Source organism: Ovis canadensis, chromosome 2 (assembly GCF_042477335.2).
Source record: "Ovis canadensis isolate MfBH-ARS-UI-01 breed Bighorn chromosome 2, ARS-UI_OviCan_v2, whole genome shotgun sequence".
NCBI lineage: Eukaryota > Metazoa > Chordata > Mammalia > Artiodactyla > Bovidae > Ovis > Ovis canadensis.
In genome coordinates, this window is record NC_091246.1 from 198,961,382 (window position 1) to 198,981,097 (window position 19,716).

Sequence of the window (19,716 nt, forward strand, 5' to 3'; positions counted from 1 at the left end):
ACCCACAGAATGGCATGCGAAGTGGCACGTTTCTAGGCTTCTAGTCAGTAGGGAACACCTGTCTCAAAAATCAGCACTTTGAGAACGTGAAGTCATTCTGTTTACTTTAATGAATAAACATCAAGTTCTCAGGACAATTAGGAAGGCCATGGGAATAACTTCTCTTGGAATCAGTTCAGTTCAGTCACTTAGTCATGTCACTTAGTCTTTGCAACCTCGTGGACTGCAGCACGCCAGGCCTCCCTGTCCATCACCATCTCCTGGAGTTTACTCAAACTCATCTCCATTGAGTCAGTTGGATGAGATGCCATCCAACCATCTCATCCTCTGTTGTCCTCTTCTCCTCTTCCTTCAATCTTTCCCAGCATCAGGGTCTTTTCCAATGAGTCAGTTGTTCGCATCCGGTGGCCAAAGTATTGGAGTGTCAGCTTCAACATCAGTCTTTCAGGACTGATCTCCTTTAGGATGGATTGGTTGCATCTCCTTGCAGTCCAAGGGATTCTCAAGAGTATTCTCTAACACCACAGTTCAAAAGCATCAATTCTTTGGTGGCAAAGAATTGGACTTTTTGTTGGCAAAGTAATGTCTCTGCTTTTTATTATACCATCTAGGCTGGCCACAGTTTTTCTTCTAAGGAGCAAGTGTCTTTTAATTTCATGGCTGCAATCACCATGTGCAGTGATTTTGGAGCCCCCCAAAATAAAATCTGTCACTGTTTCCACTGTTTCTCCACCTGTTTGCCATGAAGTGATGGGACCAGATGGCATGACCTTACTTTTCTGAATGTTGAGTTTTAAGCCAACTTTTTCACTCTCCTCTTTCACTTTCATCAAGAGGCTCTCTAGTTCTTCACTTTCTGCCATAAGGGTGGTGTCATCTGCATATCTGAGGTTATTGATATTTCTCCCGGCCTTCTTGAGTCTGGCTTGTGCTTCATCCAGCCAAGCATTTCTCATGATGTACTCTGCATATAAGTTAAATTAGCAGGGTGACAATATACAGCCTTGACGTACTCCTTTCCTGATTTGGAAGTAGTCTGTTGTTCTGTGTCCAATTCTAACGGTTGCTTCCTGACCTGCATACAGATTTTTCAGGAGGCAGGTCAGGTGGTCTGGTGTTCCAGTCTCTTTAAGAATTTTCCGCAATTTGTTGTGATCCACACAGTCAAAGGCTTTGTTTTGGCATAGTCAATAAAGCAGAAGTAGAAGTTTTTCTGAAACTCTCTTGCTCTTTTGATGGTGCAACAGATGTTGGCAATTTGATCTCTGGTTCCTCTGCCTTTTCTAAATCCAACTTGAACATCTGGAAGTTCACGGTTCATGTACTGTTGAAGCCTGGCTTGGAGAATCTTGAGCATTACTTTGCAAACGTGTGAGATGAGTGCAATTGTGTGGTAATTTGAACATTCATTGGCTTTGCCTTTCTTTGGGATTGGAATGAAAACTGACCTTTTCCAGTCCTGTGGCCACTGCTGAGTTTTCCAAATTTGCTGGCATATTGAGTACAGCACTTTAACAGCATCACCTTTTAGGATTTGAAATAGCTCAACTGGAATTCCATCACCTCCACTAGCTTTGTTTGTAGTGATGCTTCCTAAGGTCCACTTGACTTCACATTCCAGGATGATTGGCTCTAGGTGAGTGATCACACCATCGTGATCATTGGGGTCATGAAGATCTTTTTTGTATAGTTCTTCTGTGTATTCTTGTCACATCTTCTTAATATCTTCTGCTTCGGTTAGGTCCATACCATTTTTGTCCTTAAGTGTGCCCAAAATGTTCCCTTGGTATCTCTAATTTTCTTGAAGAGATCTCTAGTCTTTTCCATTCTGTTGTTTTCCTCTATTTCTTTGCACTGATCACTGAGGAAGGCTTTCTTATCTCTTCTTGCTATTCTTTGGAACTCTGCATTCAAATGGGTATGTCTTTCCTTTTCTTCTTTGCCTTTCACTTCGCTTCTACTCACAGCTATTTGTAAGTCTTCCTCAAACAACCATTTTGCCTTTTTGCATTTCTTTTTCTTAGAAGTGGTCTTGATCACTGCCTCCTGTACAGTGTCACGAACTTCGGTCCATAGTTCTTCAGGTACTCTGTCTGTCATATCTAATCCCTTGAATCTATTTGTCATTTCCACTGTATAATTGTAAGGGATTTGATTTAGGTCATACTGAATGGTGTAGCAGTTTTCCCTACTTTCTTCAATTTAAGTCTGAATTTGGCAATAAGGAGTTCATGACCTGAGCCACAATCAGCTCCTGGTCTTGTTTTTGCTGACTGTATAGAGCTTCTCCATCTTTGGCTGCAAGGAATATAATCAATCTGATTTTGGTATTGACCGTCTGGTGATGTCCATGTGTAGAGTCTTCTCTTGTGTTGTTGGAAGAAGGTGTTTGCTATGACCAGTGCATTCTCTTGGCAAAACTCTATTAACTTTTGCCCTGCTTCATTCTGTACTCCAAGGCCAAATTTGCCTGTCACTCCAGGCTTCTTGACTTCCTACTTTTGCATTCCAGTCCCCTATAATGAAAAGGACATCTTTTTTGGGTTTTAGCTCTAGAAGGTCTTGTAGATCTTCACAGAACCATTCAGCTTCACCTTCTTCAGCATTACTGGTTGGGGCATAGACCTAGATTACTGTGATATTGAATGGTTTGCCTTGGAAACGAACAGTGATCATTCTGTCATTTTTGAGATTGCATCCAAGTACTGCATTTCAGACTCTTTTGTTGACTATTTTGGTTACTCCATTTCTTCTAAGAGATTCTTGCCCACAGTAGTAGATATAATGGTCACCTGAGTTAAATTCACCCATTCCAGTCCATTTTAGGTCACTGATTCCTAAAATGTCAACGTTCACTCTTGCCATCTCTTTTTTGACCACTTCCAATTTGCCTTGATTCATGAACCTAACATTCCAGGTTCCTATGCAATATTGCTGTTTACAGCATCGGACCTTGCTTCTGTAACTGGTCACATCCACAACTGGGTGGTGTTTTTACTTTGGCTCCAACCCTTCATTCTTTCTGGAGTTACTTCTCCACTGATCTCCAGTAGCATATTGGGCATCTACCGACCTGGGGCGTTCATCTTTCAGTGTCCTGTCTTTTTGCCTTTTCATACTGTTAATGGTGTTCTCAAGGCAGAATACTGAAGTGGTTTGCCATTCCCTTCTCCAGTGGACCACATTCTGTCTCTTGGAATAGATATTTTTAACCTGAAGTTTGAGTTGCCTATAATAAAGTCATAAAAAACCCATGATGTTGGTTGTTGGTGGTTTAGTTGCTCAGTCGTGTCCTACTGTTTGCAACCCCTGGAGTGTAATCCACCAGGCTCCTCTGTCCATGGGATTTCCCAGTCAAGAATACTGGAGTGGGTTGTCATTTCCTTCTGCAAGGAATCTTCCCAACCCAGGGATCAAACCTGGGTCTCCTGCATTGCAGGCAGATTCTTTACCGACTGAGCCACTGGGGAAGCCATAAGTTGGTTGAAATAAGCTATTTTGCTAAAAAGCTTGGAAACGATTGTGCTAGGAGTTTGTTTAAATTATATATACCCTAAGCAAAAAAGGCTATTTTTGTAAATAAATAGCTGTGTCCTTAGTTTTATGAGAGTTGTGTAATAAAAGGTTATTTGTTAGTATTCTTTTGTTAAAAGAGGTGCTAAAAATACTTTGAGGGCTTATTGAATTTGCATTAAGAGCTCAGTTGTCTGGTTTTTTCCCTCTCAGATCAGGTGTGTTTTGTTAATTTCTGAATAGAGGAAATAACACAATTTCCTCTTGTTTTCTGTGTTCTCCCAGCCACTGTCCTTGCGTATGCCTTGGGGTTCGATGTGACATACCTGTCTTCTGTGACATACTTTTCTCAGTAGGGGACTGATCGTATGTTTCTTACCATCTCCCACACCTTTTTTTTTTTTTTTTAAATGAGGAACTCTGTTCAGATCTATTTACAAGTCAATGGAAAACCGGGGAAGACAGGCCAGAATGCTTGCGTCTTGTGCTGTTTATTATTTTATCATATTCATTGAAAGGATATCTTGTGTAGAAGTTAGATACCAAAAATATAGGAAATGTGGAGCTCTGCACAGAACTCAGGATTCTGTGTAGAATGAGCTTTGTATCATTGTGTCATTGTTTTCGACAGAATCTTTTGAGAGTGGGAGTGGATTAGAAGGGAGAAATAAGTGTGGTTTAACTGGAATTCCTCTTGTATGAATAACATTATGCACCTTAATGTTCTTCTACACCTCGTTTTTGGGGGGATTTAATGTCTTTCGTGTTTGATTTTAAGCTGTTAAAAGACAGATTTTCTTCATCTTTATTCCCAGAAGCCTCACAGTGAGTATGATGCCTTTCAGCTTGGGGTGCCTGGGAACCTCACCCTTGTGGATGTTGTTGCTCTAACCTCCGCGTATTCTTCCATATTAGTTGTTAGGGGCCCTCGTTCAAGATAGAAGAAACCAACCACACTTCATTAATTTGTGAGATAAGGCCCTTCAGCAGCAAAGACTGATAAAGTGGAGTCAGCCTCTGTGCTTTTAACTGCTTGCCAAGTCCAAGCAGGATGCTGGCCCTGTGACGGGCTCTCCCCTGTGGCCTCTCATGCTCAGGACACCATTTGCAGAAGGAAATCCTCAACGGCACAAGGGATTACTGCTAAGTTCCAAAGAGCAACTTCCAGGGCCTGAAGGCAGATGTTTCCTCCTCAAGGCCTTCATATCTGAAGTCCAGTCCTTTTCCTTCCTGACATAATTTAGTCTTTTTAAACCTCTTACCTACTTCCTAATGTCTGTCTTCAGTACCTGGCTTTTGCAATTCACCTTTGTAAATGAGTCACCCCTTGGCTCAGTCCACCTTCACATCCCTCTTCAGGAGAAGGAAGGTGTTTGTTCTGTTGAGGGACACTCAGCCAACTGACCCCGGGCTGAGTAGAACTGAGGAACTCCATCATAATTTTGATAATGGATGGGCCCATGGGGTTGGGAAAATGTGAGCATGCCTCAGAGCTTCTTCCATCGAAAGAGGATTGTAAATAAAATTCCTAAAATCTTGAACGACTACCCTTTAAGTGCTCTTTGCAGTTTGTTTTGGATTATATTGCATATCTAGCACGTGAACTGGTGAGTTAAAGAGCTTTGTTTGTAAATTCTATTACTTAAGGAGAAGAATTTCTTGTCTAATTACACAGGGATTTCTGTTAGTCCTTAGAACGTTACAATACATGTGAACCATTTTATTCGCACAAAACATTCTAATGCTATGGTTTTTGTCCCTTTAGTGGTTATGTCTGACTGTCCAGAAACTATTTTTGAGTGACTCATTAAAAAATAATGGGAAGCCTAGTGTACACTGAGGTTGACTGAGTCTATGAAAATTTGCAAAAATACTCTAGTCTGTTTTTTGAAAGCCAGTGTCATTCTAGAGAGGAAGAAGAACCTTTTTGTGCCCATTTGTTATGTCTTATTTTAAAACCTTTTGAGCTTTATTTGATGCCTTAACTGTGTCACTTCAGAACAGATGTCATTTTAAAATGATTCATCCCTGATGAGATTTCTGTTTTGTACCTAATAGAAACAAGCCTTTTAGGGTATAAGAATGCATATGAACTTTAAAAAGTAAGTATTGATAAATATTTTTTTAAAAAATGATGGATGTTAATGAAGTTTCACCTTTAATCTGCCATATGTCATGTCATGACATAACAGCCTTCTTTTCATTGAGTTGCCAACTAGGGGCCTCTGAGTTTAGATGAATAAAGAGAAAAGAAAGTGAAATGTACTTCTCTCTCACTCTGGTTTTGACCAGTTGTTTTGGCATGGTATATATATATTTTTTTTTTCTTTTTTTCCATCTTACTTCCTTTTAGCCTATCCATGTCTTCATATTTTAAGTTTGACTTCCATAGGAAGCATCCAATTGGGTTTTGTTTTTATATCCATTTTAACATACTCTGCCTTTTGATTGGAGTATTTTGTCCATTAACATTTAGTGTGATTATTGATGTGCTTGAATTTAGGTTTACCATTTAATAATATACTTTCTGTCTGTTCCCTGTTTTTCTTCTTGCCTTCTTTTGGATAATTTGAATTTGTTTTTAGAATTCCATTTTAATTCTTTTGTTATTTTATACCTCTTTGTGTTATTATTTTATGATTGTTCATGGTATAATGTGTATCCTAAAGTTTTCAAGATCCATACATAGTTAATGTTGTGCTGCTTTATGTAAAATGCAGAAACCTTGCCATCATTTAGGTCCATTTACCATCCATCTCCCTCCAATTCTGTTCTTTTTTTCTTTCGCATAATCTTGCCTTTTTACTTCATAGTATATATATGTCCCCTTGGAGAAGGGAATGGCAACCCACTCCAGTATTCTTGCCTGGAGAACCTTGGACAGAGGAGCCTGGTGGGCTGCAGTCCATAGGGTCACAAAGAGTCGGACACGATGGAAACAACTTAGCACGCACACATGCGTTCATATGCCCATTGCTGTTTATTTTGAAGAGAGGCTTACTTTTGTTCTGTCTTCTCTTGGATTGTTAGGAATGCTTACCAATGTTGTGGCTATGTAGAAATAAATGTATTTTTGTAAATATGTTAATTTACTGTGCTTTTTAAGGCACACCTCGGAGATATTGTGGGTTCAGTTCCAGACTACCTTAGTAAAGTGACTATCTCAATAAAGCAAGTCACATAAATTTTTTTGGTTTCTTAGTGTATATGATAGTTACATATACCCTATACAATAGTCTCATAGTAAAGTATGTAATAGTGTTAAATCTTAAAAAAGTATATGCATTAAATAAACTATATGAAACAAAAAGTTATAATAGTGACATCAAAGATCACAGATCACATGTCACCATAACAAACATGATAATAATGAAAAAGCTTGAGACATTGTGAGAATTACGAAAACATGGCATAGGACAAGAATGGAACAGAGCTTTCCAGGATGAAAAGTTATAGTTACTTGTAACAAGTATAAAAACTTATTTTCCTTGAAGTTTTTCCTTAAGATGTGGGATGAATGTGTCACAGAAGAGCATAACAGTAATTTAACTCAGTGTTATTTTTCAAGCAAGTGAATGTTTCCGACTTAAGAATATAAGACAATTATAGGGGTATAGGTATCTGCAATAGTATTTTACAAGAAAGGCCAGCATTGTGTGTCTCCTTTGGAGAAGGCAATGGCACCCCACTCCACCCCACTTCCATTTTCGCCTGGAAAATCCCATGGACGGAGGAGCCTGGAGGGCTGCAGTCCATGGGGTCGCTGAGGGTCGGACATGACTGAGCAACTTCCCTTTCACTTTTCACTTTCATGCATTGGAGAAGGAAATGGCAACCCACTCCAGTGTTCTTGCCTGGAGAATCCTAGGGACGAGAGAGCCTGGTCCTTAAAAGCCAGCAAATAAACAGACCTCAAGGATACTGTACAAAATACACCATACATAATTCCCTTTCTTTCTTTCCTTCTCTTGTGTGTCCTTGCTGTGGACCTTAGTCCTTAATAGGATTTAATTATGAAGTTAGAAATTGGTGGCACAATTAGAGGTTAGGAATTTTTTTAGAAAGCACTTTATATTTTTGTTGTTATTGCTTAATTTTAAAAGCCTATTGCTTTTAGAGGTGAATCAGAGCTAGAAAGTGGAGAAATAGTTAAGTTTCTCAATGTGGTCTCAATGTGGATGAGAATTTTGAGACAGAGCTGTTTTAAGAGGGTTAAATTCAGAAGCAGAATTTCCTTAGTGTGATTTGAAAGTATTCTAGGATTCAGAATTGAATGAAAGGAAGTACCATTTTGAGAGTTCTTGGAAAAAAAGATAGAAACAGAAAGGTAGAAACAGTCATCTAAATCTAGGAAAGTTTCCTAAGACAGAATTTGTTCTGTGTAACACTTTGGCTAGAGGAGATGACAAACTAGAAGTCTTCAGAATGGATTAGACTGCTTTAGAGAATGGTTCCTCAAGCACCTCATTAGGAGAGCCAGAGGGACTGAGAAAAAGGGGTCCACTTGGGAGAACATGGGTGGGCTTCCCTGGTGGCTCAGCTGGTAAAGAATCCACCTGCAATGCAGGAGACCTCGGTTCAATCCCTGGGTGGGGAAGATCTGCTGGAGAAGGAAACAGCTCCCCACTCCTGGAGAATTCCATGGACAGAGGAGCCTGGCAGGCTGCAGTCCATGGGGTCACAAAGAGTCAGACGTGACTGAGCGACCTTCACTTTAGTAGAACATAAGCTTTAGGTGGTGGTGGGTGTATATTTGGTGTCACACCATTTTTTTACTCCCTGAAGTAGGTGAAGGAAACCTAGAAAGAAAATGATAGGGTGAGGAGCTCGGAGTTTTGGGCAGGGGCGCCCTGATGCCCACGAAAGCAGGACCACGGCAGAGATTCCCATTCTGAACAGAAATAAAACGGTGAAAGAACATAAATACTGGCTAGATAATTTTGAACATGCAGCTCAATCTTCTGCTCAGACAGAACATGATAGATGAGCCCCAAATCTGGCTTCTGAAACCTGTAAATGATAGATAACAACTGTTTGCAAATGTGCAACAAACATGCTCAGTATGGATGGAAGGTTGACTCTCAATGAACAGCTGTTTAGCTAATCTGGAAATGAAGGAGAGACTTGCATTCAAACGTCAGGCTGTCGCTATTCTTAGAGCTCAAGTAGAGGACAGAAGAAATAGATGAAGCCCTGCTCTTGATGTGGTCCGATGAAGACCATGCCCCCTAAGTTATCATCATTATAGTGCAGTAAAGCATTCATTTTTGTGTGTGGTAAATCACAATGCTGACATGCTCACAAAATAATGTGAAGCATATGGGTCACAACTGTTTTTAAGTAAAAACTGCTCTAAAGATTTATTTAGATTCCTTAATTATAGAGTGGTTGGAAGACTGGCGTGTGGTTTCAGTTTAGTTACAAATGTTGGCTGTGGTGATGGGTACGTGCTAACGTTGCCAGAGAGAGTAAGATTGAACATTGCCAGAGAGACAGAGAGTAAGGTTGGGAGGGCAGCTGGTGTCCTGACCCCTGTGTTATTTTTTTAAGTGAAGTCAAGATCTTGTGTTTATACAAAATAAGTAAGAATGCATTATGCTCTGCTTGAGGTGGGTGTGCTAGTATCCCGGGCCAGTTTTCCCAGTGTGTGAGTACTTTAATTGGTAAATTTTAATGACAGCTTGAAATCATTGACTCTTCAGAAACCTGACAGAATAACCATCCCTTTTAGCCTTTATCTTAAAATATACTCCCCACTAGATGCACCAAGCCCAGGTTGGGGAACAGCAGTTAACGATTCTGTCTAGATAGACAAGAGAAAACTAAGTGTTCCATCTGGGTGTTCTGATAGGAAATAAACCCATGTCAGGGTCATTTGGTGATCTTCTGAGCCCGTGTGTGTGTGTGTATGTACACATGTATGTGTGCAGTCATAATCACATGTGGTTAATCATGTTAGAAGTAATTTTGCATCATTTGTGATCTAATGATGTTATAATATATAAAGCTAACTGCAGTACTAGGAGCCTGGGGAAAGGCCTGCATTAATCCATGAAGAGGTCAGCAAATACATCAGTATATGATTGGAAGAGTTCATTTGTATTTGGCGTAACATGCTTTCCTGCATTTCTTGCCAGTGGTGAAGATGACATTGGCTCTGCTGAACTATTGTCTGGAGGTGGGAGGTGTGGGAGGGAGGAGGGGGCTAATAAGAAATCCAAGTAAAGCTTTCCTTCCCTGTCTGAAGGCGATAGGAGATATGAGTTTCCTGCTTATGGAGCTCAGTCCATTAGGGGCTTTGTCAAAACTTGGAGAAGGTCCACTCATTCATTCATATTTTGGTATAGACAATGTCTTATGTTTATAGCTCTATGGAATGCACGAAAATTAATTACACAGAAAGGCTGTGCCCCCAGGAGCTTGCACTCTGGTAAGGGATAAGAAGATGGCTGCATAACTAATTATAATACAGAAAGACATTAGATATTTATTGAGGACTTACTCACTTTTAAGGTGCTTTCATACAGTTTGATTTAATTTTCTGAGCTAAAGTACAGGGCTACATTTCTTTATTTTGTACCTGGAGAAATGAAAGTTCAGCCAAGGTGAGTGACTTGCTCCAGGTCCTGTAGGTGGTAAGTTGTGGTTCTGGGGCCCAGAGAGTCCTGTCCATCTGGGATGCCCTCTGCCTCCAGATTTACTGTTTTTTTCCACTGTCCCAGGGTGCAGTGGGGCTTCCCAGGTGGCTCAGTGGTAAAGAATCCACCTGTTAATGCAGGAGATGCGGGTTCCATCCCTGGGTTGGGAAGATCCTCTGGAGAAGGAAATGGCTATTCACTCCAGTATTCTTGCCTGGGAATCCCCTGGACAGAGGAGCCTGGCAGGCTACAGTGCATAGGGTCACAAAGAGTTGGACACGACTTCATAATTAAACAACAACAACAGTATGTAATCACACAGAGGGGCTTACTTGCTTCTCACTTGGAAAATCAGGGAACGCTGGACAACGATGAGGCCACTGAGCATCCTTGGGGGTGAGCAGGGCACTGGTTATTCAGGGGATGGCTGAAGGGGTTTGAGGGTGAGGGAGGGAGGGCTGCTGGATGGAAAGAGATCAGTGTACATTGTTCACATAAGATTCAGCTCCTGGCAGATTGAAGGTGCTCAGTGTATTGTCAATGGCTACACACACTTTTCTGAAGAAAAGCCCAAGACTGTGATTGAAAGGCTGAATTGACACCCTTCCAAGTGCCCCAGCCTTTCACTGGGCTCCTTGCCTCAGATGGTTCTCTCTTAGTATACTCCTGTGGCCCTGTGATCTGTCCAGAACACAGAGGTGGTGTGTGCTAGTGGTCAAGAGCAGGGCTCAGTTTGGGCTCCACTGTGTCATACTGCCAGTGTGACCTTGACACCTTCTGTCTTCACTTTGTGCCATGATTTCATCATCTGAAAATAGGATTAATAAAAATATATTCATAGTGGTTTCATTGTGAGACTTAGAATCCTTAAATACGAAGGGCCTGGGGCCCCTGCTGGTGCAGGGTAAACATTGGTGTTTTAGCTCCAATTACTCTCTGGTTACTGTCTGGTCCTGCCCCTCCTTTGCTTACAGTCCCGATGGGTGGATCCATTCCCCTGATTTGGAGTCTGCTTATCTCTCTGGGCTTCCCTGATGGCTCAGATGGGAAAACATTTGCCTGCAATGCGGGAGACCTGGGTTCAATCCCTGGGTCGGGAAGATTCCCTGGAAAAGGAAATGGCAACCCACTCCAGTATTCTTGCCTGGAAAATTGCATGGATGGAAGAGCCTGGTAGGCTACAGTCCATGGGACATGACTGAGCAACTTTACTTCGTCTCTCTAGTGCGTTTCTGCTCAGGCCTTGCCTTTCAGCAGCATGCAACTGCTCATACCCTTAGCCCACCTCTAGGATATTTTGGCCTTTGTTTTTGCCTCAAAGCCTTTTGTCTTGCTGATTAATTCTTTAGGACTGTTTTTTCTACCTCTTAAGATATTCTAGCTCCAATTCTCACCCTACTGAGGGCCCTGTCTGGTTCCGCAGTGTTTTGCATATATCTTTCTCCTTGCACTTCAGTTCAGTTCAGTCGCTCATTCGTGTCCGACTCTTTGCAACCACATGGATCACAGCACACAAGGCCTCCCTGTCCATCACCAACTCCCGGAGTTCACTCAGACTCATGTCCATCGAGTCAGTGATGCTATTCAGCCATCTCATCCTCGGTCGTCCCCTTCTCCTCCTGCCCCCAATCCCTCCCAGCATCAGAGTCTTTTCCAATGAGTCAGCTCTTCGCATGAGGTGGCCAAAGTACTGGAGCTTCAGCTTTAGCATCATTCCTTCCAAAGAAATCCCAGGGCTGATCTCCTTCAGAATGGACTGGTTGGATCTCCTTGCAGTCCAAGGGACTCTCAAGAGTCTTCTCCAACACCATAGTTCAAAAGTATCAATTCTTTGGCGCTCAGCCTTCTTCACAGTCCAACTCTCACATCCATACATGACCACAGGAAAAACCATAGCCTTGACTAGACGGACCTTAGTCGGCAAGGTAATGTGTCTGCTTTTGAATATACTATCTAGGTTGGTCATAACTTTTCTTCCAAGGAGTAAGCGTCTTTTAATTTCATGGCTGAAGTTACCATCTGCAGTGATTTTGGAGCCCAAAAAAATAAAGTCAGCTACTGTTTCCACTGTTTCCCCATCTATTTGCCATGAAGTGATGGAACCGGATGCCATGATCTTCGTTTTCTGAATGTTGAGCTTTAAGCCAACTTTTTCGCTTTCCTCTTTCACTTTCATCAAGAGGCTTTTTAGTTCTTCACTTTCTGCCATCAGGGTGGTGTCATCTGCATATCTGAGGTTATTGATATTTCTCCGGCAATCTTGATTCCAGCTTGTGTTTCTTCCAGTCCAGCGTTTCTCATGATGTACTACTCTGCATATAAGTTAAATAAGCACGGTGACAATATACAGCCTTGACGTATTCCTTTTCCTATTTGGAACCAGTCTGTTGTTCCATGTCCAGTTCTAACTGTTGCTTCCTGACCTGCATACAGATTTTTCAAGAGGCAGGTTAGGTGGTCTGGTATTCCCATCTCTTTCAGAATTTTCCATAGTTTATTGTATCTCTCCCCTACTTTCGGCTGAAAACTCATAAAAGAAGGGCTGAATCTTAATTATCTTTGCATTCCTAGCATGTTCTTCACATTAGGTAGACTCAAAATAAATGAATTAGAAAAGCAGCTTTACCTATTTTCAGATAGCATCGTATTGTCAAAATTATTCTTCGGTTAGCTAGAGGGAGTCAAAATTTACCCTGTCAGTTGATTTTGAGGAGGGGAAGGTCAACATGAGCGCTTACTTGATAGGGTCATCATGGAGCCCAAGACTGGACAAGGACCATGGCAAACCTGCAGGACCACCTGTCACTGGTGGGTCTTACAGTTTCAACTGTCTTGTTTGTGGAGGTGGTGGTTCTGTTTTAGTTTTGTGATGGTAGTATCAGCTATTTAGTATTTGATAACATTTTCTAACATTTGAAGAACATTTTTCTCAATGTTTTGAAACTCCAGTGTATCATCCTGGAAATATCAACATCATCCAGTTGTGGACATGTGTTGTAAATTTTTTTCTTGGTTCTCTTAGTTCCCCAGATTTTAATAAAGTAAGCTGTAAATATAGCATGTGGGTTAAAGAAAGCATATCTTTATGGTGTACAGTATATCAATACCATTTTAGTTAATAGGGAATGCATAGGAGAAGATAACTTGGGCCACAAAGAATAAATAACTTTATTTATTTACTTGAAGAATTTGAAGAAAAACAATGTGATATGTCTGTTTTCTACCTGAAACATATCAGTGGCCCTTAAAGAGCCTGTTATATCTGGTAAACAAATAATAATGAGCTGAATTGTAAGGACTTTTTTTTTTTTTCCATTATCCCCTGCAGCTTTGCCCTGTCAGATGAAGCATACAGATCCCTAAGAGATCAAGATAAAGACCAGTGTATTCTGATTACTGGGGAAAGCGGAGCAGGAAAAACAGGTAAGGTCACCACCGGACAACTTACTTTTTCCTCTAAGAAGGTGAACCATGGACAGGATGATGTCAGCAAAGTGGGCTCATTAGCATGAAGGTTACAGGGCTTCTTTGCAGGAAGACCAGTTGTTAGGATCCTGGAATGTTTTCCAGGAAGAACTTGCCTCATCTTTCATGTGAAGGAACAGGCACATATCAAAAGGGGTTCCAGCCAATGCAGGAGTCAGTTCCTGGATTCTAGACCTCTAGTGTAGTTCCTGAGTACTTCAGGGTCTTTGACCTTTCCTCCAAGATGCCAGAACCTGCAGAGTCTTACCTCTTCCCTAAGGAATAATTGTTTGAGTTTAGGGAGACCACAACCACAAGCCTACCTCTGCTTAAATGTGAAGGAAGGCCCCAAGAAATGCTGGATTTAGCTCCAGAGAAGTCTTCCTCTGGGTCTTCCCTGGTGTCCCAGTGGCTAAGACTCTAAGCTTCCAATGCCGGAGGCCCAGGTTTGCTCCCTGTTAAGGGAACTTGATCCCACATGCCATAACTAAAGATCCCGTATGGCGCCACTAAGACCCAGTGCAACCAAATAAAAAATAATAATAGTAAATATTAAAAAACTATTTGAAAAAAAGATAAGTCTTCCTCTGAAGTCTGAAGAATTGAGATTTCTGTATATATTTTTAGACAGGCTGGCAACTTCCCCATAAAACAACCCCTCAAATGGAGGGATTATGCTTTATTTCTCGTGCTTTTAATAAAAACGATTTGTGTGATTGATGGTCTTGAGTGAGAATGTGCTTTTACAGGTGGTGCCCAGCTACCTGGAAAAGGTTCAGAAGAGCTGTGCTGTCTGAGTCAGTCAAACTTGGACAGGTTAGGACTGCTTTTGTCAGTGGGTTTCTTTGATGGAACTGATGAGCCCATGAAAGAGGAGGATGATATTTCCATGACTGTTTCATCTCTAAGATGTTCTTGTTTTATAGATAAGACTCTTTTAATTGGTAATTTTTACTTGTTTGCCAGAGTGGGATTTAAAGTTTCCACTTTGCTTGGCTAATTAGTTGTCAGATTAATAACTTTGATTTCCTGATGATCAAAAGAAGAAAATCCTCTGTGGGTGTTTCAGTTGTCTGACTGCATCCATTCTGTTCATCAGCCCTTAGTGAGATCTGTGCCTTGAAATACCTATTTCTGTTTCTCCCTACCTTCCCTGAAGTATCTATTTCCACTCCACTTTCATGAGGAGCGCCTCTTCCCTGTTCCCTAGGGTAGCCGAAGAAAGAACGGTTAGATCAGTGTGTCCAGCTCCCTTCCTAGAGCCTTTGGACACACGGTGCATGTTTCTTTTGGTTATGCAGGTTCTAGGCGCTGGGTGGACAGAAATGGAGGGGGAAAGTCCAGCATGTGAGAATCTTAGGTAACAGAGAGCATAGTCTCATATAGACCATCTATTGTAGGGTCCTCCCAGGAACAGCAGAATCTGATAGAAGGCTCACCATTCTGAATGGTGGCCTATGGACTTTGTCACAGAGGTTTGGCTAACAAAGTTCTTCCTTACCTAGAGATGAATTCTGCCTCTGTGTATTCCTCTTTACTCAGTAGTCTGGAAGCTTACCAAATAAGTCTAGTTGCTCTTCTGCAGGACAGTTGCTTAATTATTTGAAGTCATCTATATTATCAGTTAAGGGAGGGTCACAACGAGTCTCAGATTATGTAGTTGCCTCCTAAACTGTATACGCCAGTCAGTTCCTCTTACCTGGTCTCCCAGCTTACACGTCCAGTACCTGCTTGTCATGTCTAAGTGAGTCTCTAAGAGACATCTCAGACTAAGCATGCCCCAAACTGAACTCTTGATTTCATCCACCTACCCAAACTTGATCTCAATAAATGGAACCACCTGTCAACCTAGTTTCTCAAGCTAGAGATGTTAGATGTTTTCTTTTCCTGTGTTGTCCACATGAATTCCATTTTCTATCAGCCCTACCTCTAAAATATATCTCCTGCCAAGCTCTTTCTTCCTTTTCTTTGTGTCCACCTGGAGACTCTAGTTAGAACAACCCACTGATCCTTTTTTCCTTTGAGGACTGCTTGTAGCAATATCTAACAGGTCTGTTTCCCCCTTATGCTTGCCTGCAGAAAGACACCAGAATGATTTGTAAAATTGAAAACTGGATCAAAGCCTTGGCCTGTTTAGTTTTTTTTTTTTTTTTTTGAGTTACCTTCTTTTGTGTCTATGTGGTGAGAACTTTTAAGATCTACTCTCTTAGCAGCTTGTAAGAATACAATACTGTGTTAACTCTAGACTCTATGCTATACATTAGATTCCTAGCACTTCATCTTGTAGCTGGAAGTGTGTACCTTTTGACCACATGTCTTCATTTCCCCCTTCTCCTCCAAACCAACAATCTACTCTTTGATTCTAGGAGGTGTTTTTTTTTTTTTAAAGATTCCATGTATAAGCAAGATCATGCAGTATTTGTCTTTCTCTGTCTGACTTACTTCAGTGAGTATAATGCCTTCACAGTTCATCCATGTTCTCACAAGGGGCAGGATTTCCTTCCTTTTTTTTTTTAAGCTGAACAATATTCAATTGTATATATGCAACACATTTTCTTTATTCATTCATCCATAGACAGACACTTACTTTGTTTCCATGTCTTGACTATTGTAAATAATGCTTCAAGGAACATGGGAGTGCAGATCTCTCTTCAACCTAGTAATTTTATTTACTTTGGATATGTACCCAGAAGTGGTTTTGCTGAATCATATGGTAGTTCTGTTTTTTTTTTTTAATTTTTCAGGAACCTCCATACTGTTTTCCATAGTGGCTGCACCAATTTACATTCCCACCAATAGTGGCTCAAGGATTCCCTTTCCTCCGAATCCTCTCCAACACTTCTGTTTTGTGTGTATGTGTTTGTTTTATACATATGTTAGCCACTCTGATAGGTGTGAGGTGATACCTCATTGTGGTTTTGATTTGAATTTCTCTGGTAATTGATGGTGTTGAACATCTTTTCATATGCCTGTTGACCCTCTGTATGTCTTCTTTGGAAAAATGCCTATTCAGGTCTTCTACTCACTTTTTAATCAAATTTTTGGGTTTTTTGCGGGATTGAGTTGTATGAACTGTTTATGTATTTTGGATATTATCCCCTCACTGGTCATATTATTTAGAGACATTTTCTCCCATTTAGTAGGTTGCCTTCCATTTTGTTAATCATTTCTTGTGCTGTGCAGAAGCTTTTCAGTCTGATGTAATCCCATTTGTTTATTTTTGCTTATATTATTTGTGCTTTGCGTGTCATATCCAAAAAATTGTTGCCAAGACTAGTGTCTAATATGAGTTTTCTCCTTTGTTTCCTTTTAGAAGATTCACAGTTGCAGGTCTTGCGCTTAAGTTTTCAATTCCAGTTTGAGTTAATTTTTGTGAGTGGTAATTAAATTTTGTCAGTTTCATTCTCCTGCATATCACATGCTTTTTCCACATCTGTTGAGATGATCATATGATCTTAACCTTTTATTCTATTCAGATGTGATACATGTATTAACTGTGATGTATTATGTTTATTGATTTGCATATCTTGGATCATCCTTGCGTTCCAAGGACAAAGCCCACTTGATCATTGTGTATGAACCTGTTGAATTCAGTTTGCTAGTATTTTACTGAGAATTTGACATTTATATTCATCAAGGATATTGACCTGTAGTTTTCTTTTCTTGTAGTATCCTTATCTGGCTTTGGTATCAGGGTAATGTTGGCCTGCTAAAATGAGTTTGAAAGTGTTACCTCTTCTTTGTTTTACAAGACTTTGAGGCAGTTTTGGTGTTTTTATTTGGAGTTTTGGATTACTGATTCACTCTCCCTAATAGTAATTGGTCTCTTCAGATTTTCTAGTCATAATTCTAGAAACTTATCCATTTCTTCTAGGTTGTCTAATTTGTTGGCATATGACTGTCCAGAGTAGTCTCTTATGATCCTTTATTTTTGTGGTATCTGTTGATTCCTCTTTCACTGATAATTTTATTTACTTGAACTCTCTTTTTTTCCTTGGTTAGTCTAGATAAAAGTTTGCCAGTTTGGTTTATTTTTTTGAAGAACCAACTCAATTTTCTGTTGCTTTCCTGTTCTCTATTTCATTTATTTATGCTCTAATCTTTATTGTTTCCTCAAAAAACTGTATCTTCTGCTAAGGTTGGGCTTAGTTCTTACTTTTCTACTTTTTTGAGGTATAATATTAGGTTGTTTATTTGAGATATTTCTTTATTCTTAATGTATGCATTTATAGCTATAAAATTTCCTCTTAGAACTACTTTTGCTGCATCTCATCAGTTTTGGTGTATTTTTCCATTTTTGTTGCCTCAAGGTATTTTTTAAATACAAAGCTTTCATTGCACGAAATGGTTTTTATTGCGCTGAAATATAAGCCTAACCCCAAAGATTCTGCTTGACCTAGCCCCTACCTGCTTCTGTACCTTCCCCTCATGTTTCCCTCATCCCAATGGCAGCTCATGTTACTATTCATTGAAGGGTTTACTTTTCGCTGTGTGTTGTCAGTATATATTGTAAATAGTCATTATATTGAGTTTCCCACCCCTTTTTAGATCATTCATTTGAACTCTGGGTATGGGCTCTTACCTCTGTTCACTCAGAAATTTGTGAAATCTTTCACTATTTAGGATTCCTTCTTCCCAGTAAGAACTTTAGGAGGAAATTGATCTCTTGGGAGAAACTTTTTGCTCTTTCACTGCTACTAACCATTCTTTCTTGTGAAACAGAATTTAATTCTTAAAAGCAGTACCACTTCTTGTTTGTCTCCAGGTTGACCAGTGAAAGTGGTGGCAAGGCCAGTTAAAAACTGCGTCCCTTGACGGAGCCATTTGTGTTGATGATGTCTCATGTCACCTATCCCCACCCCAGTCATTTTGTTGGTATCTACCAGCCTATTCATTTCACATTTGTTTCCTTTTTAAGGCATAAAGGAGGAAGAGATGAAAACATTCCTAAGCCTATTAATTTTCTTTCAGATTTTTACTCATTCTTCATCTTGCTTTTATACTTTTCTGCGTATCAGATTATTTCACTTTGTTACCAAGTGAGTCATCAGAAGTGGATTGTGGTCACTGGTTTGCTTAGTGTGGGCCAGCTCTTCATCTCCTCTGGAACATGTGTCCCCTCCTGAGCCATGTTAGTATATGATTTCCTCCTTCTCAGAGAGTTGTAAACCACCTGCTTCCTCCTGGTGCAGAATTCTGTTTCCTGGTTGGGCTTGTGTCCCTTCCTTATTGAGAGATGGAGTAGAGGTTGCTGTTCCTGTTTCATGGGATGGACATTCATTCTTTCCGTGAAAACCAGAAACACCTTATTCCTCTAGTGGAAATCTAGTGGCACATTGAGTTCATTCTTCTTTTCTGTATTTTTCTCTTCTCTTGATATTTTTCTGCTTGATACCTTGTCCTCTTGGTTTCAGTGTCCCATTCACTGCTTGAAATCCTATCATCTTCCCTAGATTTAATCCTTCTAGCCCCCATTTACCCTCTCATAAGCTGAAGAATGGACAACTGCTTCACAGGGTCATTGCCACCTGCTCTGGTGGGAAGCTTTGTTTATAGGTGCTGCTTCCTGTGGGAGGTTGGAGGAGGGTACCACCGTTAGTCATCTTGTCAAACCTTCCACTGGGAAGCACCAGCTTCTTCTCTTGCCCAGACTGTTGCTAATCAATACCAGAAGAAATCGAAGAAGACATAGACAAGTTCCCAGCTTACAGTTTTAGTTTCAACAGACAAGGCACCAGATTGCTACAGAAACTTCTCTTTGTCAAAGTCTGTTCTCATGTGTAGGCAGACCAATAGCTGTTCATGGACCGATCAGCTTTTGAGTAGTGCTGGTCCTTGAACCATACTTTGAGTAGAGCTGTCCAAAAGTCACTTGGAACATTTGTGTTGGTTTTGAGCTACTGTGCTTCCTAGATCTGGTGAGGCTTCACTTATCCATTACATTGAATTCCTGGTGCTGGGTGGTGGACACTATACCTAAGAACTCTGTTTGTAAAGACTACTCAGCTATACCCTTTGGTGACTGCTTAGCCCTTCCTTTCATTTATAGATTCCAAAAGCATCTCCTGCCTCTCCATCTCCATAGAGACATTTAGTGTTT

General features: G+C 40.5%; 1 protein-coding gene across 6 annotated transcripts in view; it reads left to right on the top strand.

Annotated features, from left to right (window-relative positions):
* MYO1B (myosin IB) overlaps positions 1-19,716 on the top strand; it is a 192,318-nt gene that overhangs the window by 79,523 nt on the left and 93,079 nt on the right. For all 6 annotated transcript variants that reach the window (XM_069577880.1, XM_069577882.1, XM_069577885.1 and 3 more), the window contains exon 4: positions 13,480-13,574. In XM_069577880.1, the coding sequence (XP_069433981.1) occupies positions 13,480-13,574 (95 nt within the window). The remainder of the gene's footprint in view (positions 1-13,479; positions 13,575-19,716) is intronic.